Source organism: Typopeltis vanoorti, chromosome 20 (genome assembly GCF_054136105.1).
Source record: "Typopeltis vanoorti isolate ZY-2024b chromosome 20, IOZ_Tvanoo_1.0, whole genome shotgun sequence".
In the NCBI taxonomy this organism is placed as follows: domain Eukaryota; kingdom Metazoa; phylum Arthropoda; class Arachnida; order Uropygi; family Thelyphonidae; genus Typopeltis; species Typopeltis vanoorti.
This window is the reverse complement of record NC_143568.1, coordinates 48,227,791-48,254,775: the sequence shown is the minus strand read 5'-3', so window position 1 is coordinate 48,254,775 and position 26,985 is coordinate 48,227,791. Positions and strand designations below refer to the sequence as shown.

At 36.7% G+C, this 26,985-nt stretch overlaps 1 protein-coding gene across 6 annotated transcripts in view; it reads left to right on the top strand.

Annotated features, from left to right (window-relative positions):
• The window catches only part of LOC150095415 (uncharacterized), a 172,227-nt gene that overhangs the window by 72,285 nt on the left and 72,957 nt on the right, over window positions 1–26,985 (top strand). For all 6 annotated transcript variants that reach the window (XR_016550057.1, XR_016550059.1, XR_016550058.1 and 3 more), the window contains exon 4: window positions 1,299–1,488. Coding sequence is in view for 3 of the 6 variants with exons in the window: in XM_090410294.1 (XP_090266420.1) it covers window positions 1,299–1,488 (190 nt within the window). In the remaining 3 variants the exon portion in view is untranslated. The remainder of the gene's footprint in view (window positions 1–1,298; window positions 1,489–26,985) is intronic.

The window sequence follows — 26,985 nt, the reverse complement described above, 5'->3', positions numbered from 1 at the left end:
TTTTGTCACACTTTCATTAAGTAGTACTCCCCTAATCATTGAGTCTGTACATACTTTTCTCCTTAATTTGTTTTTCTTGTTTATTCAATCGGTCTTTATTATTCCTTCAGACCGTGTGCTTTTTTCTCTTTTCAGCCCTGCTAATCTCTTGCCACTTGTGCAATTTTTCAATTTCACACTTTGTCTCCTACGTAGAATAACATTCATGCATGCAATTTCTTTATTAATGGCCGTTTCATTCTCCTCTGTTTCCACGGCTGCACGTTTGACATTAATAACACCATTTTCCATCTTACTATCAGTACTGTCCACTCTACTGATATTTGCTGCATTCTCGACACCTAAGAACACTCACTTTTGAAACACCTGATACACACTCTCTTTCCAGTTTCAGTTTCCTTCCACATATCCTTTAATTTTGTCAATGAATACATTTCACACACACACTGCACTCAATAAAATCTTGCAAATTCAAATCGCTCAGTAGTATGCTCTTTGCTGCCATTGTTCTTCTACGCATTGGTGCCATGAAGACAATATCATATGTAAACAAAAAAAAATTTTTATTTACAAACTAACTAGCTCAGTCAATCCCACACCTGTTTAAAACGAAAACTTCAATAAGTTAACTTAATATTCTCAAATAAAATAAGAGAAAGTTACTTATCCTTCAGGAGCGATAATTCTACGAATTATCTTTCACTACAATAAGGATTTCCAAACCAAGTATCTCAGTTTTAAGGGATCTACAAAGTTCTTATCTCTTTTTATTACAATTGTTGTTGTTGGTGTTATCATCATTATCATGTAGTTGACCCATCGTGGGAGATTCTTCTATCACTCGTACATACTCTTGAATCCTGTGTGATATTTAAAAATCTCTTTTATGATCTTTCCATACTTCAGGCTTCAACTTTTCAGCCAACTATCAGCACACAGTGCTGAACAATAGCTAACTCGTGCCACCTCCCACATTCCATGTGCTTTCAATCAGTTTATATTGTAATGATTCCTACACAGTTTGTTTTAGTAATGTCATAGTTCATGATTATCTTTATTGCATTTTATTTTTATGTATTTTTTACTGAGAAGAAGACACAAGTTTTATGGGCAAAACTAGTAAGTTTCATTATTTTTTTATTAATTATGACCAAATAAAACCCAGTTTATTTGTAATTATAATTATTGGTCAGAAGTCTCCATATCCAATATTCTAATATTTTATTATAATAATAGATTGTTTATATCAATTGTTAATTATTTTATACATATGTGTATAGTATATTCTTTATTTTTAGTTACTCTTTAAAAAGCCATCAATAGAAGATCAACAAGCACTACTCAAAGGTTTACCAGTGAGTTCCAAATTTTATCAGTATTTTGCTGAGCAACAAGCAGTAGAGTTCTTATCTAATAGAAAACAAGTCAAAGATATTCAGGAGTATGGAAAAACTAAAAAAGTTCTTCGAGATTATGGCAGAGATAAAGGTGAGAAGCTGTTTATCAGATTTACTAGTATACCTGAATACCAGCATGATGACCAGCAGCACACCATAAAACTAAATTTGCAACTTAAAACAGTGTAATCTCTCTCTCTCTCTCTCTGATATCACTAGCTGTAACTGTTTCCTTTCAGTTTTACTATGGATTGTAAATCTTCTAATCCATAATATTTGATAGATCTAACTATGCTCATTTAGACTTTTTATTTTTTTTTTTTTGCCATACCATAATTTATCCTTCTTCAAAAGTGTCAAGTAAACATTTAGGTGGAACAAGTTGCATATCTCCTCCTCTCTTCCTTCTATTGCAAATAAAAGGAAGAGAGAAGATTGCATTCCTTCAGTCTGTCTTCATATCCCAAGATCTGATCAGAGAAGATTTACTAAATCTTCTCTGATCAGATTTACCAATGAAAAGATTTACTAAATCTTCTCTGATCAGATTTACTAAATATTCTTCGAACTATTATTTAAAATGTCCTCATCCCCTTGAAAACCAGGTAACTAGATTTGTTCACGTAATCCATATGTAACCTGATTAAGGCCTTATTCAAAGAAGCTATAACCACTTTGCTTCTACATGTTAGTCTTCTTCATTGCATAATCCATTGTGAAGTCCTCAAAGTTTTAGTAGTGTGATCCCTAAACTTCAAGTCTCTGTTTACGCTACTCCTAGATCTCTCATCTCCCAAACCTTCATATTTTATTTTAGATATTTTATGTCTTGAATATTTTCTGATGTGTGTAGTTTTTTAACTTTTAAAAATCTAAAGACTATACCTTTGTATTAAAGATGAACTTTCTGTACATTTTGTTTGTTATAGAATAACACTAAAAATACTCATACATATCCTTACAGAAAACTTACTCAAATCTAGTGCTAAGTTTTAAATAAATAGTCTCTTTGCAAAAATTAGTAGTTAGCAAGTTGACTAAAGCATTAATTGTGTTAATCTGTGTTATGATTCTGACAGATATGTGAGGATAATGAAAAATATTATTCCCGTAGTTAACTTTGTTTTCTGAAAATAAATAAGCTATGAATTTACTGTAATCATAAGGAGATTAGAATGCTGCTTTTCAGTTGGAAAGACCTGCATTTGAATCCTATCTAAGATAGAAATTTAGGATTTCATCTTGCAAAACAAACTAACTGGAGAATGCAATTTAGTTGCTTTGGGTTATAATTCCAAACAAATCCAACATGTTCACTATAAATCAACTAGCGATTGGTTTAATTCCCAAACTGTTTTGGACTTATTTATTGGATCATTCCAAGTGAAATCATCCAAAGGCTGAAGCTACATAATTTTTGATTTTGATGAAAACAACTTATCCTTTTGATGGAGGAACATTTTATTTATTTTTTTTTTATGCATCTTATAAATTATTATGCCATTATTCAAGACAGTCCACAGAATCAACTCAAATAAAATTAATCACAGCTTATTTCCAGTTTGTTCAATTAATGATTTTTTTTCTACTGCCATTTTAATGCACAAGGTGATTTTTATTTGCATTTTTAGACAGACTAATTTTTTCCAAGATGGTGGCCACCTGCTTTAGGTGTTCTGAGTGCTCTATTTCCTCATTTATTCTACCCTGTAGGTTGAATCCCAAGTGCTTTTTCTATGTTTTATGTATACATGTAGTGTATGTATAAAACAAAATAAAAATATATAAATAAAAACAGCCATCTTTAAAGGCCTCTCCCCCTCCCCCCCAAAAGTTATGTTTTTCAACCTAATCAAAATTTTGAATTTTTGTGAGATGGAGTTGATGGGTGGCTATAAAGCAAAATTGGTCCCCTTATGTTATTTTCATACCTTTAACCTAGACAGCCTTTTGAAAATGAAAACTAATTTTTTTTTGCCTCTTTCAGTGTATTTATCACATCTGCCTATCAAGACATAATTTTTAGGACTCCTGAGTAGTGTGAAGTAAATAAGTTGCATGTTTTTTTGCATGTCACCAGTATTAATGTAAAAGTAGAATAAAACAATTAAAAGTAAACAGTTATTTAATTTTATACTAGTAACTTAGCTTTGCATGCAGTGTAATTTCACATCACTAGAGTTTGAAAAGAACGGGTATACTACATTTTCAAGTTGTTATAAAATTGTGTTAGGGTTGGGGACCACGAGATGGCAGCACTTGTTGAGCCGCCTCTTCACTGCAGGCCACTTAAATTAATGATATCCTTGGGTCAGCTATCTCTGATTGGCTACTAGTGGAAATCAAACTGCCTACTCAGTCTCCACAAGTCAGATAGGGCTAAAACAGCCTGGTCTTCTCCCTATATAGGAATAAAAGGCGTTAGCTGATTTTATTGATGATAAAATTTTGTTCTATTTTAACCAATTTTACTTATATAGGTAATAATGCTAATATTGTCAACTGTTTTATTAGAAGTTCTGGAGTAAGTTAATTTTAATAGTTACCATCATAAACATAGCAGACAATCATTCAATTGTGGTGAAATAAAATTTGATGCTCAAGTGGCTTGAAACAATGTCACAGCTCTGTAGAGTGGACATCAACATAATACTTGTTCATATCCTACTCTTTTCTTGATTACTATTATTATTATTTGGTAACCTCCATGGAGTCGACACAGACTCATCGTGGGAGGCCCACTCAACCAGCAACATATCTATCATAACAAGCTTTGAAGTTATTTACACTACCTGCATTTGCAATGCATTCCACTTACTAACAACTTTCCACATAAAAAATCTACAAAATCTACTCCTCATACCCTTCTTTACCACATCTTTATGCAACTTCCAGGGATGAACTTCTCGTTCTTCCCATCTTAACATCCACTCTTTTTATAATTTCTTCTGTATTAATCTGATAGAATCCCTTAACTAACTTGAAGGTCTCTATCATATCTCCTCATTTCTTTCTATTCACCAATCTCTGTAATCCACATTCTCTCAAATGCTCTTCATAAGCAACACTGCAAAGTCCTGATATCATTTTGGTTATTCGTCTTTGCAAAAAAAACTTTGGACCCTTTCTAGTGTTTCCACATTACAATGAAAACTAGGTGACCAAATCTGAGCATTAGTCCATATGTGGTCTGATCAATGCCTTATATATAGAGGCTGCACCACCTCCTTATCCCTACATGTCAATGTACTTTTTATCAGTCCACTATCTACCATCACTCCAAGATCCCAAATCTCATCCACTTCCAAGTACAGCTCCACCAATATATGTAACCTTATATCTCTGTGTTCCAAACTGTAACACCTTGCATTTATTAACATTAAAACTACAACCCCACTCATTTGTTCAAGCTAAAAGTCTATTCAAATCTAGAATATTTCTCTACTAGAATAGAATCTAGTAGAGAATTAACATCAGCATTACTCCTGATAATTCTACCTAACTTTGCATCATCGACAAACATTTGAAGATCCCCAATCAATCCACATGAAATATCATTAAGAAATAAGTTAAAATGTAGGGCCCAAGAACAGGAACCTTGAGGCACGTCACTGGTCGCCTTTTTTTCTGAGACATGGCTCCATCATACACAACTTGCTGGTATTGTTCAGAGAGCCAATCTCCAATCCATCTAATCAATATACTATCTATTCCTGTCCTCTGCAGCTTATGTGGTAATTTATCGAATGCTTTTGCAAACTCCAAGAATATCACTATATGATTATCCTTATCCAACACATTTGTCACCTTATCATTAAGTAGATTGCTAAAACAAGACGTGCCCTTCACAAACCCATTCTGACCATCATAGAGAATCTCATGTTGATCAACCTGATCCTGTATTCTATTTCTAACTAATTTTTCCAACACTTTGATCACAACTGCACATATACAGACTGGTCTATATGGAAACTTCTGTTCTGAAACCATGATTATGCAGAGGTATTATTTTGCCTTCTTTCCGCTCCTTTGGAACCTTCTCCACTGCAAGACTTTCGTTGAATAACCAGGACAAGGGCATCACTTACTCTTTCGCACGTAGTTATTTCGCCATAGTTATTTCTCCTCTTGCCGCATAGCAGAAAAATTCCCTTGGATTAGCTTTGACCTGACTGGCCAATCTCCTCTCATATTCTGCTTTTCTTTGTTAACTATGCTTGTCACTTTTCTGGCCTGCACTCTATATTCTTCATGCGTCTGTTTACTGCAAACTGTCTTGTACTTCCTTCATAATAAGTTCTTTTGTAACACTGCTTGCTTGATTTCACCATTCATCCATCTCGCTGCTACTCTATTTATTTGCTTAACTCTTGGTATGCATTTATGCGTTGCTTGTGTTAGATACTGCCTTATCATTTCCTTTTGTTTAAAAATACGTGGTGACGTCATTCATTCCCATAACCTTATTAACACCTAACCCAATACTTGATACACCTGATTCTTTTGCCTTTAATTATCCTAATTCTTGCCTTCCCTTCTACATGTTGTACAGCATTATTCACACCATCACAATACAGGGTGTTCGGGATAAATTTGACATATTTATAATTAATTATATTTTTCCGTAAGTTACATGTATTAACACACACTTCTCTTCATTTAAAAGTTTGGACCCTTCTTCATTCATATACAAGATGTCAGAAAGGATGGATAGCTGGAACCCACCTGAATCATGGAAGAGAATAACTTGTATCATGATGATTCGTGCCCGCCATCAAAATAAGGATATTACGACTGCTGCCCAATGCTCCCTGAATACAGTAAAAACAATCAGGCATGAACTAGAGACTTGCAATGGTGACTACGAGGATGTAGCAAGAAGAAAGATCCCTAGCAGACGATCTGATTGCGTTCGTACAGCAGAATTCCTCGCAAATCTGCAGGAACAGGTGTTGAAGAACCCTGGCATTGGAATTCGGGCTTTGTTCGTGGAGTTGCTAACTGTAGTCAAGCCCTGGATAACAAGGGTAGCCAATGGTAGGCCGTATGTATGGCAGCAGGATTCGGCCCCTTGCCACACCTCTGGGAAAAGTCAAAAATGGTTGTCTGAAAATTTCTACGACTTCACCAGTCCAAATGTTTGGCCTCCAAACTCCCCAGACCTTAACCCCATGGATTATTTTGTATGGGGCGCAGTTGAAAAAGACACCAATCGCACTTCCAGTAATACAAAAGCCCAGTTAATGGATAAAATTAAAACAGTTTTTGCGGCCCTTCCCAGGGAGACTGTAGCATCAGCTTGTTCGAGGTTCCGAAGCAGAATTGAAGCTGTGATCGATGCTAATGGTGGTTATTTTGAGTAAATCTTGTTGATAGTATTGTAATTAACTCTGCCTGTAATGTTTTTTTGTCAATTCATTAAATTTAATAGATACAAAGAAGATTTTCTTTTTCCTTACGAAACTGTCAAATTTATCCCGAACACCCTGTATATGCCAATGAAGTGTTCGTTAAATAATTGCACTATATTATTTGCTATGGTAACTCTGCTACCATAACTATCCACCAGTATCAACCTGCCATAGTTATTTCTCCTCTTGCCGCATAGCAGAAAAATTCCCTTGGATTAGCTTTGACCTGACTGGCCAATCTCCTCTCATATTCTGCTTTTCTTTGTTAACTATGCTTGTCACTTTTCTGGCCTGCACTCTATATTCTTCATGCAGTCTGTTTACTGCAAACTGTCTTGTACTTCCTCCATAATAAGTTGTTTTGTAACACTGCTTGCTTGATTTCACCATTCATCCATCTCGCTGCTACTCTATTTATTTGCTTAACTCTTGGTATGCATTTATGCATTGCTTGTGTTAGATACTGCCTTATCATTTCCTTTGCACTATTAACATCTTTTCTACACAATTCATCAACCCAATGTATTGATGCTAGTTGACTATGGAGCTTCTAAGAATCACCCACCTTGTAATTCCACATGTAGACCTTCTTGATAACAACTTTTTCTTGTTTGACTACCTTCCAAACCAATACCTAATGATCACTTTCACTAACAGGTGGTAGTATTGATACCTCATTCACAACCACATCTTGTGAGGATATCACCAAATCTAACACTGATAAACCTCATGTTGCTTCCATCACATACTGCTTTAGATAGTTATCCTGCAGAAATTTAACAGCACTCTCATTACAATACACTATTTCTTCTTTCCAATCCACATTCTTATAATTAAAATCTGCCATTAGGATCATCTTTCTTTTACTTGCCCAACTAATTTGTCGAAACATTTCACAATCAATACTCTCTGCATTCCCTGGCCTATAACAACATCCTATTAGATATATTATTTTACTGATCTCGACCACACCAAACAGCTTCAAAATCTTCACACGTACTACTATTTTCCACTTTGACTCTTGAAGGACACAATTCCTTAGATACCATTAACAATACCCCCCCCCTTCTTTCTTCATCTTCCTATCTTTTTGGAAAATTCTATATCATTCTCAGTCAACCAAGTTTCACTTATGCCAATTATCTTTGGGCATACTGATTCAATCAGTGTTACAAACTTTATTTCTGATACTCCATACATTAGTATACAAGCATAACGATTCTCCACTCTTTGATGCCATCCCACCAACACAATCACTTTTTACTCTCTCTCTCTCTCTCTCTGTTATAGTGAACTTCTCTCTTTGTTCTGACCATCCCTGTTTCCCTGATTCTGACTCTGATTTTCATTTGTATTCTTATCATTCCCATCTTTTTGCACTGCATCACTTTGCTCTGCTATAATCACTTCTTCACCTTTCCATCCTCTTCCCTTCCTTCCACAACCTGCTACTCAACTTCTCTCTGTCTGACTCTTAGTGGTACTAATTTCATATGAACCCTGTGCACTCTTATTAAACAGCAATCGCTCCAAATGACCAACAACCAATGCATCCAAATGTATCCCATCTGCTTTGAACTGTTCTAACTTCCCTTTGAATTCATTCCATACATTCAAAAATTGAACACTCTTTGCCTGACACAGTTCAGCCATCTTGTCATTCAGTATCATTGCTCTCCTTCCCTACTATCATATCTGGGCAGCAAACTAACCACTTTCCCAATGACACTATTATCCTTCACTTCCTGCAACAACTTCTTCAGATCCCTTTCCACATACTTTGTCTCTCTATTCAAGTCATTTATGCCCACTACTACCACTAATTCTGATTCCTGTTCTTTCCTACTATGCAAAACATCTGATATTGGCTTTATTGTACCACCTGTAAAATGTCTTGTGCACTTTATTAACACTCATTTAATGATTGAGTCACCTCATAAAGTAACTCTATCATCTTTAGATACTTGCTTATTCTTAACCTTCATGTCAATTACATCAGTTATCCTCTTATTTAAACATTTAATTTCGTCCTCCATACATTTAACCAGACTTTTCATTAAATTATTACCATATCTAATTTTAAAACCAGACAGGTGCCACCATATGACTTACGATAGTTATCAAAATGCTCTCTCTCTTGGAAAAAAAAAAAAAAAAAAAAGAGTTCTTCCAGTTAGATGTGCACCCTCTGTCCAAAAAGAAACTAAACTTTTCGAAAATATAAGAAACTAGTGGCGCCACCTGTTGTATCTTTTTGTTGTCGAAAGCGGCAACCTTCATTAGTGTTGTGTCAACTATTTATGACATTTATTTCATTAGAAGTAGAGTTATAGTGCCAAGAGTGACATTGTGTTTTGACGAACAGTCTGTTTACGATATTCATGCCGTATGCAACGAATTTTCACTATCGATCGCCTCAAAATTTTGAGATAAAACTCACCATTGACCTTTTGGCCAGGCTGAACGAATTCTTTGTGGATAATGCCCTTGGAATCTTAGAAACAAATCAGCATTGTCTTTACTTTTGACTTCTCCAAGCGACTTTTTTTTCGGATGCCCCTCTTCTGGTGATCTTCACTCAGCACTCTGGAGCTTTGTTTTGGGCTTATACTCAAAACACCACGTTTTGTCACCAGTAATGATTGTTTCAAGGAAATTTCAGTCCTTATGAGCGGTTTTAACGAGGTCCTTGCAGTGTTCAATTCGATATATTTTTTGGTCGTCGGTCAACTTGTGAGGAACAAATTGCAAATTTAATTTACGAAGGCTCAAACTCTCGGTCAAAATGTTGTGCACAGTTGATTTTGGAATCCCCAATTCATCTTCAATCAATCTCATGGACGATTTCGGGTTTTCTTTGATGAAATCGCACACTTTTTAGTTGTTAACTTTGCTCAGTCCAGTTTTTGGATGGCCTGGCTTTTCGTCGTCCTCAAGCATCTCACGACCACTTTGAAATCACTTAAACCACCTCATAAACTTGAGTATGGGATAAGCATTCATCACCATATGCTTTTTGAAGCATCTTATGCATTTTGGTAAAACTTTTACCAAGTTTAATACAAAAGTCAATCGCTGCTCGCTGTTTGAAACTCATTTTCCGACTGTTTGTCAAAACACACTGTCACTCTTGGCACTGTAACTCGGCTTCTAATGAAACAAATGTCATAAACAGTTGACATAACACTAATTAAGGTTGCCGCTTTCGAAAACAAAATGATACAACAGTTGGCACCACTAGTTTCTGATATTTTCGAAAAGTTCGGCTTCTTTTTGGATAGAAGGTGTACAAAAGTTTATTTATTTTATTGGGATTATTATTTTTTCCTTCATTTTAAGCAATTCATTTATTTATTTTTTTACTTTCCCATTTGTTATTGTCACATAGCATAGCATACAATTCATCATCATCATCATCAAATTCCTGACATGTACCCTCAATGGGTGTACAGGATATGATAGTACTACATGAAAAATTTACATCATTACTAACTTCCTATCTACAATTTTTCTCCAAATCAGTCTGTTACTTGTCAAGACTCCAACATTATCACATCTTATATTTCTATCATCTAAGTCACTTTGTACCATATCAGTCCACCTATATCTTGGTCTTCCTTTGGGTCATTTTCCTGCCAACCTGGCAGAGAAACTTGTTTTGCTAAACTTTCCTCGCCCATCCTGTTTAAGTGACCATACCACTTGAGATTAGCTCTGCTAATGCATTCCTGGATGCTGACAATATTAAGTTCTTTCCTAATATCCTTGTTTTTAATATGATATTGCCATTGATGCCATCTGTTCATACCTCTAATCTTTCTCAGGACTCATATCTGCAGTCTCTAGTCTTTGGTCGAGTCTTTTACTTCTCGACTTAGTGTTCCAACTAATTTCTCTCTTATTCCATATGAATTTATTCAATTGACTTCCTACCATACCACCTTTGTTGATTCTATTGTCTATTTCCATATTTAATTTATCATCTTCACTAAAAATTGTGCCTAAGTAGCTGAAATGTTTTACTTGTTCCACAGGTTCTCCGTTCACAACACAGTTGACATTTTCAACAATTCTACTTATTTTCATTGTCTTTTTATTGCTGACCATACCATATCTATTACAACAGTTATTCAATTTAGTCAGGGAATCTTGCAGACTTCTGGGAGATTTATTTATAAGTATAACATCGTCTGCATAAAGCAAAGAGCTGACATTAACATCTCCAATTTTGATATCAGGTTTAATACCACTTTCATTCATAATGTGATCCATACAGTTAATGAATAACTGACGGGATATTGTACATCCTTGTCTGACACCAGTTTTAACATTAAACCATTTTCCCGTAGTTCCTTCAATTCTAACTGCTGACTTGCAACTCAGATAACGACTAAGTATTGCTTGATATAATGCCCCATTGACACCATATAACTGTAGCATATTGAATAGCTTCTCTCTTGGTACTTTGTCATATGCCTTTTCCAGATCGACAAAACTTAAATACAGATCTTTGTTATATTCCCTGAATATAACAAAGATCTGTTATATTCAGGGAATATAACAGATCTTTCTCAACTATTTGTTGTAAAGTGAAGATCTGATCCCGACAGCCTCTATTTGGCCTGAATCCAGCTTGTTCTTCACCAAGCTTTTCTTTCACAATTCTTCTCAACCGTTTCTCAAGTATACTTGCATAAATCTTGCCTGGAACACTCAGTAGGGAAATACCTCTGTAATTCTCACATTCAGTTTTTTTCCCTTTTTATATATTGGTACTATTAGAGCTCTACTCCAATCATGCGGAATCCGTCCCTCTATCCAGGCCTTCTGAACTATGCAGTGCAGCCACTGTAAGTCTTTTATACCACCATACTTCAGCATTTCTGGTCGAATATCATCTACTCCTGCTGCTTTTTTTTCACATTTCAAGCCTTTGATGGCTTTATCTACTTCAAGTATGGATATGTATTTCTGACTGTATGCCTATTGTGTGTTTTTTATCACTGTGCTATCACTGTTTGTTTCATTTAGCAATTTTTCGAAGTAATTACTCCATACTTCAAGGATATCTTTTTCTCCCATTTTCATGTCACCTTTATCATCTCTAACTCCTTTTACAGCACTCTTTCCTCCATTTCTAAGCTTCTTCAACAACCTCCAGAATATTTTACCACCTTCTTGATATTTATTTTCTATGTTCTTGCCAAAGTCCTCCCATGACTTTTGTTTAGCTTTCTTACATTTGTCTCTATATTCTCTAAGAGCACAAGCTGACTTATTTGCCAGAAACTTTTGATATGCTTTCTTCTTTTCCTTCACTGCCTCTTTAACTTCCTGTGTCCACCATGGAGTTCTGATTTTTCTATCCTTGCAGACAACCTCACCACATGCACATCTGGATGAATCAATCAGGGTTTTCTTCAAGGTTTGCCGCTGAATTTCGAAGGTTTAGTTCTTGTTCTCAAACTCTTTCATTTTTTCTTCAATAATCTTTGTGTATTTTAGTCTACAGTTCACATCTGAGAGCTGCTCAACTTTTATTCGCTTTAAAACTTTCTTACATTTCATTCTTTTCAATATGAAATTCAATTTTATCCTGCTCCAGACTAAATAGTGATCACTTCCAATTTCAAATCCTCTGTACACTCTGGTGTCCTGAACCAGTGAGAAAACATGACCATCGACAATAACATAGTCAATGAGACTTTTCTTATTCCTAGCCTCTTCTCTCCATGTGAATTTGTGCACATTTTTATGTTGGAACATGGTGTTAGTAATAACCAGTCCATGTCCTGAGCAGAAATCCAACAGGTATTTGCTTTGGTCTTTTCTCCAAATTTTCCCAAAATATTTTTGTATATCTCTCAATCATTTCCCACTCTGCTATTTAGATTCCCAACAAGGACCAACTTTTCATTTTTCATTGCGTCAGTTGCTTTCTCTAAAGCATCAAAAAATTCCTCCACTTTTACTTAGTAGAACCTTCTGTGGGACCATAGGCACAAATAAGTCTCATTGTCCAATTCCCCATTCTGATATTTGCCTGCATCACTCTACTTGAGACTGCCTGCCTGTTCTAGAAGATTAGCCTCGTATTTTGTGTTGAATACTATGGCTACTCCTTCTTTTCCTTGATTGTCATTTCCTGAATATAACATTTTGTATTTATTGCTCAGAAAGATCTGACCAGTTTTTGTCTTTTTTGTTTCAGTCACCCCTATTATGTCAATCCAGTACTTATCTAATTACTCAGCTAGCTCCATTTCTTTGCCATTTAGGCTTCTTATGTTGATAGTACCGATCTTTAACTCTGGTGATATTGAGTTTGGGTGTGCTTTCAGATTTGTTCCAGTAGCTGACTTTTCACTGTTCGCCCTGGATCCCTGGCGAAAACAACGGGGACCTCGTTTAACCAGGCGATGCCACAGCCGGAATGAAATTTAGTCATGTTGTACCATCATTTTGTATATTGGTTTAAGCCAATAATGATACAATTTGGTCAGCTAAATCCCAAATTGCCAGCCCACCCTTGTTCGTTCAGTATCCAGGTAGATACATTGCAGGAATGAAAGAACCAACAGCTACGGGAATTGTGGCGAATGAAGTGGAGGTGAATAGTCTATTACAAAACCTCAATGTCAATACATCTGTGGATGGTATACCTGCTCGTGTCATACATGAAGCGGCTAAAGAATTGTCAGTGCCCTTGACCATTTTGTTTCATTTGAGTCTCGGGTCTGGGTTAGTCCCAAGGGGGTTGAAAGAGGGGAAAATAGTTCCACTGTATAGAGGAGGTTCCAAGACTGCTGTTGTAAATTAGAGGCCGATCGGCATATTAAGAATAATTTTCAAGTTCTCGGAGAAAATAGTCAAGAGGAAAATACAGGATTGGATAGATGAAAATGGGATACTGTGTGGGGGGACAGCATGGTTTTGTGAAGGATAGATCATGCCTCGGTAATTTGCTCACGTTTTATAACATAGCGACAGCTGAACTGGATAAGGGTAATGGGTTTACAGTGATTCTACTGGACCTTGTTAAAGCCTTTGACAGGATACCACATGGAATTCTAATCAGTAAACTGCAGCATATGGGGATGGATATATAGTGTTGGTGAGATAGATAGGAGGGTGGTTAATGGAGAGATATCAGAGAGTAGTTTATTCAGGAGTAGAGTCCAAAAGATGGCCTGTGATTAGTGGTGCTGCAGGGTTCTGTTCTTGGACCACTACTGTTCACTTTGTTCATTAACGATATAGGAAACGATATGAGAGGAACTGTTCATTTGTTTACTGATGATGCAAAGTTGGGTAGAGCAATAGTGAGTGCACAGGATATCAAAATTTTGCAGGATGATTTGGATAGTTTGGAGGTCTGGGCTAAGGAGAATAGATGTCAATTTAATGTGGCAAAATGTAAGGTTATGCATTTTGGTGTGAAAAGATTAGCAGCAGTATATCACATTGGTGGAACTATACTCCAGGAGATTGACGAGGCCAGGGATTTGGATGTGTTGGTGGACAGGGACTGTAAATGACTTCAATTCACATTGAACTCATTTACAGTCATGGCACATCACAAAAGTGGCTAAATCAGCTCATCAAATCACTTGGTTGCTGAAAAATACTTTAACAAGCGAAGACAAACAGGTTATTGTTCCTCTCTATCGAGGCCTTGATAAGACCTCATCTAGACTACTGTGCCCAGATATGGGCACCAGGGTTTCTTCTGGATGGGGAGGAGGTGGAGAGGATCCAGAGATGAGTGACCAAGATGATAGCAGGGCTATGGAATGAACCTTATGAGAACAGGTTGAAAATTTGTGGGTTGCAGAAATTGGTCGATAGGTGGGGAAGGGGTGATATGATTGAGACATTCAAATTACTGAAGGGTTTCTGTGAGATTAATTCAGTAGATATTTTTGAGAATAGGACTGGTGGTGGGAGGACTAGGGGCCATACATGGAAGCTGAGCAAGAGTGTGGTTAGCAAGGGTTTTTTACTTGGAGATTGGTGAATGAGTGGAATAAGTTGCCAGAGTCTGTTGTGGGTGCCATGACTGTAAATGAGTTCAAGGCGAAGTATGATAGATAGTGTGTGAATGTCGAATAGTTTCTTGACATGATGTTAGGGCTTCTCTTGATGAGTCTATGGACTCCTTGGAGTTGCCCCATAATAATAATACCCAACAGAGAAGGTGAGGATTGGACCTTAGGTCAGAAGCCCTGGTCGGTTCTCCGCATTCCTTTAAAGGCTATGTGGAGGTCTCCTCTCGGTTATACAGCTTTGACCCTTAAGCACCCCTTACAATTCATGATAATAAAAAATATTATCTTGATAGTTATATGTATTAAATATGCTATGTTCAACAAAAAATTGCCATTTCCTTCATTTTTAAAGGCCAAATGGATGAAATTAACAGAATGAGCCGAGTTATGCTTTATTCTCACCTATCAAGGGTATCTAATAAAAATTTCAAAATTCTGTTTGGTTATCCATATAGCTTTTTTTCAGCCTTACAGCAGCTATTTTTAATTTTTTTTTTTTTAAACCTTGTGGTAGTTATCTTTTCACAGAAGAAAAGATATGTATTCACCAAATTCACATTGATTTTGGCCAAATACATATTGTCCAACATATATCATTAAATTCGTGGTATTTATCCTCAAAGGGTGTACAGGATAATTATAATAGTACTACAAGAAAGAGTTACACCATTAATAATTTCCAGTCAACAATTTTCCTCCAAATTAGTCTGTTATCTGTTGAGGTTCCAATATTATTAGATCTTATGAGTATATTTCTGTCTTTTAAGGCATTTTTTACTGTACCAATCCATCTACATCTTGGTCTTCCTCTAGGTCTTTTTCCCTGCCAACCTAACAAAGAACACTTGTTTTTCTAAGCTTTCCTCTGGCTCTAGGAGTCCTGTTGCATCAATGCAAATTTCAGTCGAGTGCCCATCACTTTTTTTTTTTTTTTAAATATAGTTAAAATTTAAAGGTTAAAAACTCAAAACATATTTTTATGTAAAATTGTGTATTTTGAAAAATACATATTAACAACATAGCAAAAATCGCAAAACATACAAAAATGCACATAGACTAGAATTACAGATACATAAGTTGCCGATTACTTGCTATGAGCTATTAAAACTTACTTATCCTCTATGCTCCTTGTAGACATAGGGGCTCAATCAATGCTTTCCATGAGGCTCTGTTTGCTGCCTCTCTCTTAAGTTCACTCCAGGATCTCCCTATCTGCTTCATCTCCATCTTGGTCTGTTTCCTCCAGGTCATCTTAGGGCAAGGGCAATCCCTTTTCCTTTTTCTCTGTGGGTTCCATTCCATGGCTGTCCTAGCTATGTCTTTATCAGAATTTCTAATAGGAAATAGATGTCCAATCCATTTCCTATTTTTTATTTCTATTGTGATACTGGTTTGTTCTTTCCCATAATGCCATATTTGAAATTTTATCTGGCCAGTATATTCCCAATATTTTTCTTAGACATTTATTTATGTATACCTGTAGTTTGTTTATATTTTCCTTCAGATTTCTAATCCATATAGTAGAATAGTTTTGACATTAGTGTTGAAAAACCTTATTTTAGTTTTTAAGTTTAATTCTTTACTTCTCCATATGTTTTTCATTCTATTGAAGATAATTTGAGCTCGATCTTCTGTTCCTACTGTGGTACTTACCACTGATCCCAGGTAGACAAAAGTGTCTATCTCTTCCAGTGATTCTTCTATTATTTTAAAAGTTAGATTTTGTTTAGGGTTTATCTTCATTATTTTTGTCTTTTTCCTTTTTATTTTTAAGCCACATTTAGAGGCTTCCTGGTTTAAGTTATCAATATAGTGAGATATCAATATCAATAGAGTGAGCCTGTGTAGCTCAGTGGATGTGGCGTTTGCACACCATCGCGCTAGGCCGCACGAAGGAAGTCTTGGTTTCGAGTCTAGTCGGCGACTAGAGGAAATTTTTCTAAGCCTTTTTTCGACCGGTTCCCGAGTTAGTCGATCTCTGGCACGGGCAAGCAGGTTTTTCCTCCCGGAAACTCGGGTTTTTCGTCCTGTAAACTCAAGAAAATCGACCGTAGAACCCACATTATTTCAGACATTAAATATATTGTGTTAAGGTTAGAGACCACGAGATGGCGGCACATTTGAGCCGTCTCTCTTCACTGCGTACCGCTTAATTAGTGATAGCCTTGGGCCATCTGTCTCTGATTGGGTACCAGTGGAGATTGAACTGCCCACTCAGTCTCCAAAAGTTAGATAGGGCTAAATGGCCTCGCCTACTCCCGTATATACGGGAATAAAAAGGCGTTAGCTGATTTTTTTTTTTTTTTTTTTTTTTTTTTTATGTGTTGGTGCTTTCGAGCTATCAGACATATGTCATTAGTAAATCTTAATCATTCAATTTGTTTGTCCACCCCCATTGTATATTTATATTATCAACTGTTGTGTTTCTCATCATCACCAAATATATTACAATCAAAAATATTGTGGGGGAGAGTATACATCCTTGTCTTACGTCACTAGTGATATTAATTTCTTTGGTTAATTTTCCATTGTATAGTATTTTAATTTTGTGGTTGTACATTTTCTTCACAAAAACTTTGATATACCATAATGCTTCCTTACACTCCATATTTTTTCTCTATTTATACTGTCAAAGGATTTTTCAAAATTGATAAAACCTAAGTATAGGTTGCTTTGTCATTCTATTAATTCTTCTATTGCTTTTGGTCTATACATGATCTGTTTGATCTGAAGGCTGCCTGTTCTTTCCTCAACCTCTCCAATTTTGTATATCTTTCTTTTCAGGATTATTCTAGTAAAGATCTTACTATAAGAAATATAAAGATCTAATATAAGAAATCAGAAGCCATGCACAGGTAGCATCAACTTTATTGCGTCATCTTTTTGTTTTACTTTGTTTTTGTACCTTTCAGCTAAAATGTAAAATATTATACAGCTGAAAAATCTGAACTAGCAGAGGTGTTCTGTAGGTGGTGTGTAATTTCTCAATAATATATTCAAAGGTTCTATGTAATCATTGAATTGGCTTTAACATTTATTTAGATGAAGACTGCTGTCATATAAGTCAAAATTTATATCACACTTTTCAAGAAAGCAGATGAAGCAGTGATAAATGCTGCAGGTTTTCAGAGAAATAGTTTTATTTACTACAACACATCTTTTTTAGGTCATGAGGTATCTTATGTCCTAAACTGTACCTGTGCAGGACTAGGGAAAGCACTCTAAAAATGTAATTAAAGTTTTTTTTTTTTTTTTGACAGCTCCTAACAAATAAGTTTAAAAGGCAATCAAAAACATTAATGTTGGTGAGATGTGTGAGGAAAAAAGGTTGCAGTTCGCTAATGAGTGGATATGTTTGAACGATGAATAAAATTGTATAAAAGGGATAGGTTTCATTTAAATGGATATGAAGTAAGCCTGCTAGAGAGATTTTTGCTAGGTGGGAGTTTAATTAATGATGTGAACAAGAGGTGAGAGGGTGTAAGAGTTGATGTAAAAGAGCAGATGAGTAGAACTGAAGTGCTTGTGAATGGAGAGAATAGTAGTGAGAGATGAGGGTGAGAGGCAGTAATGCAAGATGGATAGGGGATTTGTAGCAGTCATGAATATACAACATAAGGAAAGAAGATGTTGGAAGTGTTAGTTTTGTGTTTGATGTTGGTCAGTTTAGAAATGGGATGATTTAGTAGTAGTTGAATCTAGAGAGATATATGGCATGAGTAGTGATAAAAGTGAGCAGGCAAGTGTGGAGAAATCATTGCTGAGAGGTGCCATGGTTGGGATGGTTATAGGCCCAAAAATGAATTGCTGTGCTTATTTATAAATGCTTGCCATATTAACTTCACTCTTCACTTTGTTCTTCACTCCCTGTGGAGCATAGTCTCAATTAATGCTTTCCATTGGGCTCTGTTTGCTGAATTCCTCTTGAATTCATTCCAGGATATCCCCATTTGCTTCATCTCCATCTTAGCTGTCTCCTCCAGGTCATCTTGGGATGACCCCCTTTTCCTTTTTCCCCTGTGGGTTCCATTCCATGGCTGTCCTAGTTATGTCTTTATCAGGATTTCTGATAATATGTCCAATCCATTTCCTCTTTTTTATTTCTGTTGCAATACTGATTTGGTTCGTTCTGTCTCATAATGCTATATTTGAAATTTTATCTGGCCAGTATATTCCCAATATTTTTCTTAGACATTTATTTATCTATACCTGTAGTTTGTTTGTATTTTCCTTAGTTAATTTCCAGATTTCTGATCCATATAGTAGAATAGTTTTAACATTTGTGCTGGAAAGACTTATTTTAACTTTTAAGTTTAATTCTTTTCTTCTTCATATGTTTTTCATTATATTGAAGATACTTTGAGCTTTTTGTATTTTTTTTTTTATATTTTGTTCTGTTCCATCTATGATACTTTATTATTATTATTATTATTACGGGCAACTCCAGGGAGTCATTAGACTCATCGAGGGAGGCCCCAAATCATTTTCATCACAACTATTCGACATTCATACAGTATCTATCATACCTCGCCTTAAACTCATTCACTGTCACAGCATCCACCACAGACTCAGGGAGCGCATTCCACTCATTCACTACTCTAAAAGTAAAGAACCCAGCTCTAACACCTTTACTAACCACACTTTTGCCCAGTTTCCATGGATGTCCCCTAGTCCTCCCACAACCAGCCCTGTTCTCAAAAATATCTTCTGAATTAATTTTATAGAAACCCTTCAGTAATTTGAATGTCTCAATCATATCTCCCCTCCTCCGCCTATCAACCAATTTTTGCAACCCACAAATCCTCAACCTGTTCTCATACGGTTCATTCCACAGACCTGCTATCATCTTGGTCACTCGCCTCTGGATCCTCTCCACCTCCTCCCCATCAAGAAGAAACCTAGGTGACCAAATCTGAGCACAGTAGTCGAGATGAGGTCTTATCAAGGCTCGATACAGAGGAACAATAACCTGCTTGTCTCTGCTTGTCAACGTATTCTTCAGCAACCAAGTGATTTGATGAGCTGATTTGGCCACTTTTGCAATGTGTCCCCTAAATTTCAATTCCTTATCCACCAACACTCCTAAATCTCGTGCCTCATCAATTTTCTGGAGCACGGTTCCACCAATGCAGTAAACTGCCTCCCATCTTTTCACCCCAAAATGCATAACCTTACATTTTGCCACATTAAATTGACATCCATTCTCCCTAGCCCAGACCTCCAATCTATCCAAATCATCCTGCAAAATTTTGACGTCATCTGCATTCACTATTGCCCTACCCAACTTTGCATCATCCGCAAACAAATGAACTGTTCCTCTCAGATCCTTTCCTATATCATTTATGAACAAATTAAACAGCAGTGGTCCAAGAACAGATCCTTGTGGTACACCACTAGTCACAGGCCGTCTTGTGGACTCTACTCCTGAGTAAACCACTCTCTGATATCTCTCCGTCAACCACCCTCCTATCCATCTCACCAACCCTATGTCCATTCCCATATGCTGCAATTTACTGATTAGAATTCCATGTGGTATCCTGTCAAAGGCCTTAGCAAGGTCCAGCAGAATCACTGTAAACCCATTACCCTTATCCAGTTCAGCCGTCACTGTGTTATAATACGTGAGCAAGTTACTGAGGCATGACCTACCCTTCACAAAACCATGCTGTCCCCGATACAGTATCCCATTTTCTTCTATCCAATCTTGTATTTTCCTCTTGACTATTTTCTCTAAGACCTTGATAATGATTCCTGTTATGCTGATTGGCCGGTAATTTTCAACAGCAGCCTTGGAACCACCTTTGTGCAGTGGAACTATTTTCCCCTCTTTCCACCCCCTTGGGACTGACCCAGTCCTGAGGCTCAAATTAAACATAATGGTCAAGGGCACTGACAATTCTTTTGCCGCTTCACGTACGACACGAGCTGGTATACCATCCAATCCCACAGATGTATTGACATTGAGGTTCTGTAACAGACTAGTTACCTCTACCTCATTCATCACAATTCCAGTATAAGCTGTTGGTTCCTCCATTTCCGCAAGGCCACCACCTGGATGATATACTCTTGCAAAGTGCTCGCTCAGTAATTCCACAACATCGACTGATTCAGTTACCTCCCTACCCTCAGCATTTTTTAAGATCATTCTACCATGAGCATTTTTCCTTTTACTTGGAACATATTGAAAAAACTGTTTGGGATTCTCTTTAGCCTGCATGGCCAATTTCCTTTCGTAATCTGCTTTTGCTTTTCTTACCACCCTTGTTACCATCCTGGCCTGAGCTTTATACTGTTCATGCACCTGATGGTCACCCTTCTCCTTAAATTCCCTCCACAATTGTTTCTTTTTTTGCAGCTCAAGCTTAATAGTGTTATTTATCCATTTAACCCCTACCTGATTTATTATTCGGACTCTTGGTATACAGTCAACCATTGCCTCCTGCAAACAGTTCTTGACCACCTCCCATGCACCATCAACATCCAGCCCTTGCAGTTTTACATGCCATGGCATTGAGCCAAGCACACACCTAAGCTTGTCATACTTACCAGCCCGATAATTCCACATATACCCTGTCTTAATTGTAAATTCGACTCCTTTAGCCACCTCCCAAGTCATGACCTTATGGTCACTCTCACCAATTGGTGGCAACAAGGTCATGTTCGTTACAGCCACATTCTCAGTTGCAATTACTAGGTCCAGCACTCTCTGCCCCCTGGTATTTTCCAATACATGTTGCCGTAGATAGTTGTCCCTTAATAACTGCATAAAATCCAATTCCTTCCTCCCATGTGCCCTCTCCTCTTTCCAGTCAATATTACCATAATTGAAATCACCCATAATAATTACCCTCTTTCCATTCATTTCTTCTATTTGCTTATGCATACTATTCCCACCATCCACTCCATCACCCGGTCTATAGCAGCACCCAATTGTATATTTTGTTCTGCTAGATTGTATCTCACACCAAACAGCCTCAAATGTGCTTTTTTCCCCATCCTGCAGTTCAACTTCTATACTCCTTGGCTGAAGCTCATCAGCTATCATCAATAACACTCCTCCCCCCTTTTTATTCACCCTGTCACTCCTGAACACGCTATACCCATCGCATTCAATCCCACTAGCTTACCACCTACTTACCACCTTACTACTTACAATCCTACTTACCACCGATCCCAGGTAGACAAAAGTATCTGCCTGTTCCAGTGGTTCTTCTATTATTTTAAAAGTTCGATTTTGTTTAGGGTTTATCTCCATTATTTTTGTCTTTTTCCTATTTATTTCTAAGCCACATTTAGAGGCTTCCTGATTTAAATTATCTATTTTTGTTTTTTTCATATGTTGGTGCTTTTGAGCTAGCAGACATATGTCATCAGCAAAATCTAGGTCATTTAATTTATTTGTCTATCCCAATTGTATAAATATATGATTATCTGTTATGTTTCTCATCACAATCTATTACAATAAAAAATATTGTGGGGTGGAGTATACGTCATCATTTTATACCTCTAGTGGTATTGATTTCTTCGGTTAATTTTCCATTGCATAGTACAGCTAATTCTCTTTTTACATGATTTCGAAATAATGCAGTTTAGAAAACAGAAGCAATTATATTTTTACATGGTTCAAATGGTGCTTACACCTCTAGTGGTATTGATTTCTTTGGTTAATTTTCCTTAGCATAGTACAGCTAATTCTCTTTTTACATTATTTTGAAATAATGCAGTTTAGAAAACAGAAGCAATTCTATTTTTACACGGTTCAAATGGTGCTTATTTTTAGAATTTCTATTTGAATTCAGTTCTTTTAAAAGGGGTATTTCCATTATAATTATCATTTCCTAGAACTGTAAATATGTACTTAAACTTGAATTTTGGGAACCCCTCCCTCGATGTTTTAAATATTAGGGATTACTCTACACTACGGAATGTAGACAATTGTAGCAACAACAAAAAAAAATCAATTTTTGTAATTACGATCCCACGAAGTTAAGCCGACAGATGATCCATTATATTCACTTGCAATTGGTTTCTGGTGCTATGCTGATTACTTGAAGTTAAGTTGATCCGTTACCGGAGGCCCACCTATATAAAGCTGCTTGGAAGGAGTTAAGTTGTTTGCCAAACAATCATTTCTTGTTTACAAATCAAAATGTAAAAACCATTACTCATTAATCAATCCCAAAGACCACGGACAATGAAAGGTGTGGATTTTAACACATTACCAGTGTACTGGAAGGCAAACAAAAAAGACTGGGTTACAAAATAAATTTTTAATGAATGGTTTTATCATTGTTTTGTTCCAGAAGTTAAACACTATTTGATGGGGGGGGGAGGAATCTGGACTTTAATGTTTTATTGATGATTATAGACAATGCTCCTGGCCATCCTGTTTTAGAACATCCGAATGTAGAATTTTGTTTTCTGCCACCTAATACAACATCCTTAATACAACCGCTAGACCAGGGTGCGATCGCTACTTTCAAAACTTACTACATAAGAACATTCCAATACATTTTGGATAAATTAGATAAGAATAATTTACTGACAGTTATTGATGTGGGGAAGAAATTTTCTATTTTGGATTGCATCAAGCTTGCTAAGTTGGCATTATCAGAATTGAAACTATCAACTTCTAATGCATGCTGGAAAGCTACTTAGCCAGAATGCATGAAAAAGAAAAACCCTGTACGAGGGACATCCAGGAAGTAAGTTCCATTTTTAAATATTTTCACTGCAGTGCTGTGATCACAATGATGTGCATGTGTGCTGAGTTTGTTGATTCCTTAGCAAGGCGTTGGTACCATTTTCAGGCATTCTCGCAGTGCATACGCTTCTTGGTATGTTTGTGATATCTAAGAAAATCGAATTGCCCACCACATGTAAAATCGAATCACCTGCCGCATGTGAAATTAGATTAGTTATCCATTTCTTGAATGCGAGGAACATTAAAGCAGCTGAAATTCATCAGCAAATTATTGAGGTTTATGGAGAACATGCAATGAGTGATTCAGTTTTACGAAGATGGGTAAGACTTTTTAATGAAGGAAGGACGGGTGTGCACGATGATGAATGTAGCGGGTGACCATCTTTAATGACTGATGATTTGGTGTGTTCAGTTGAAAAGATTCGACAGAATAGGGGATTCACTATGACTTCACTCTTGCTGCAATTTCCAGAAGTTTCATGTTGATGTCTTCATGAAATTGTGTCGGAGAAATCGAATTATCAGAAATTGTGTGCACTCTGGGTGTCGAAGTTGCTTACAGAACAACACAAAGTGAATCGGCTGGGCAGTGCGTTGGAATTCTTGACACACTACCATGAGGATGGCAATGCTTTCCTCAGCAGACTTGTCACCGGGGATGAGACTTGGGTGTTGCACGCAACCCCTGAATCCAAACAACAGCCCATGGAGTGGAGGCACACCTCATCACCAGTCAAGACAAAATTGAAGACAATGATTTCCACTTGGAAAATCATGTGCACTGTGTTTTGGGACAGACAAGGAATTTTGCTGGTATACTTCTTGGGTCAAGGCTCCACAATCAACACGAGTATTTAATGCCAAACTCTTAAGAAACTGTGTCACTGCATGATCCAGAATAAACGACGTGGCATGCTTACCAGGGGCATTGTTTTGATTCATGATAGCGGCCGCCGTAACACAACTTCTCGCCACCTTCAACTGGGAACAATTCCACCATCCCCCATATAGTCCTGAGTTCGCGCCAAGCGACTTTCACCTGTTTAAACATCTGAAATCTTTCCTTGGTGGCCAGCAGTTTCAAGATGATGAGGTCAAAGAATCAGGCAAACGTGCTTTGCGTCACAGGCAGTAACCTTCTATGACGAAGGTATACAACTCTTGGTGCCCCATTATGATAAGTGCCTGAACAATGGTGGAAATTATGTAGAAAAGTAGTGAAAGATGTCTACTTTAATTTCCAATAAAGTTTTTTTTTTTGTAAGTATATGTTTGTTTCTCTGATAGCCCATCAGAACCTATTTTCTGGAAGTCCCTCTTGTTCAAGTTTGTAATTTTGTAAACTTCATAAGAAAATTTCCTTGATCACAATTTAACAAGTAGAAACCTTAATAAGAAAATTGCTTGCATCTAAGTATAAATGAAATAAATATAATGAAAAGAATAATTGTGAACTAGTATAAGAACATTGATTGTATAATATTAGAAAATTAAGATAATTAATTTACAGTATTTAGTTATAAAAGTTTTGCATGTAAAAGGCTTGCTTGTTATACACTTGAAACAAGAGATTGTAAGTTATGCTAATTCTTAGAAAAATTGGGTGAACTGATAGAGTTTGATAAAGCTGACTCATAGAATTAACTAGAACCAAAGTAAAGCCCAAGGTCACAGTCCTCGATTTAGACGCTGCCACGGGTCAGTCGCGTGCACACGGCCCACCAAAGGTGAAGTTTCAGCAAGGAGACACCGCCCTAACAGGTTACAATAAACGTATCCTAATGTCGAGGGGGAGGGGGAATTTAGTTGCACGAGGTGCCGGTAGGGTCATAATATAAAACGGTTAGGAATCCCCCCCCCCACGAGGTCTTTTGCCAGTTTTCGTTTGGAGGTTACCTTATGTGTTTCCTGAGTGATGGTCAGGAGTCCCCATCCATCCGCCACGACATGGAATATTAGTAAGTGGGATTTAGGTCCCGTTTTCCTACCATCGAGAACAAAGGATGCCACATGGTCGGGAAGAAAGGTATTTACTGTATAAGCCAACCCTGGTCTAAAGGAAGGAGATTATCAAAGGAAGGTGTGGATATCCTCATGGCGAATCTGATGACCGCAGAACAGCAGATAGATCGTGTTTCCTTAGAAGAAGCCTGATATGGTGTAACCAAGGTGGCTCTCATGATCCGAAGTACCCCAAATATGTCCCACTACAGAAGGAATATTTCTTCAGGAATCGAAGACAAGTAACATCTAGTAGAGGCGCTTCATCAAACAGTATTGTGAAAGATTTTATGTTAATTCTGTTAATCTAATATGGCTGTAATTGTAGTTCGTATTACTAAGCAATTTGAAGGACTTGAGTGAAAGTTTGAACTAGGACTTTAGCTCACTTAATAGTATAAAGATAGAGAGAACAAGTTTTTCAGCATTACTGAACGAGCGGTAGTGTGTATAGATATTAGTATATGTGATTTACCCTTAACTGAGAAAGGTCAAAAGAATTGAATGTGGCGTTCATTATAGCAACGGAATTGCTAAGCCCACATAACTCTTGTAAATCAATGTGTGTAATCCAATTGTGTCTAATTGAATTATTGTGTCATATTATTGTGCTTAAAAGGGTGAAAGATTTAAGCCAACTTAATTATTGATGGGAAAGCCTTTTTATCTTGTGTGTGTAGAGTCCTTTATGGAGGCTTAATAGTTTTCCCACGTGCTAGTGTGAAATTTTCAATGTTAGTATTTTGCCAGTCTTATTAACATTGTATCATTTTAGTATTGAACTGGAGCTTTTAGAATTTAATGTATTGTATTTATGAGTTCAATAAACTTTTGCTTATCAGATATTCAGTTGTCTGAGATTGCCATTCAATGCACCGCTTGTAATAACGTATGAACCTAGGTGTGTGGGGGGGAGAAAAAGTTAAGTTATGAGATCAAGGTTACGACTGCATGATTATTTCACTTCTAAACTTATTTAGGAATTGCTTCTTGTTTTAAATTTCTTTATAAACTAAATGTCCTAAATGGTGCAGCTTTAAAAAATAAATGTTTTAGGATACTAAGAGGAGCAAGAGCTTAGATTTCTAGTACGGAAGTGACGATACGCAGAGAAAAGGGATAAGATATATAAAGGAAAGGAAAGTATAAGGGAAATATATATTTAAACAAGAATGGGACACAACACTCTTACCTTTGCATACAACTGAATATCCCAATATCATCAGATTAGCACATGCAGTTGGTAGAGAAGGATTGGATGATTTTTCCTCTGCAGATATTAAAGAATTGATGGTTGACAAGGCTGTTAGTGATGACGAAATAATAGAAGCTGTCCTTGAGAATCTCGATGAAAAAGAAAAAAAAAGTGATGATGATGATGAAGAGATTCCACTCACTGCAGAAATAATTAAAGAAAGGCTTCA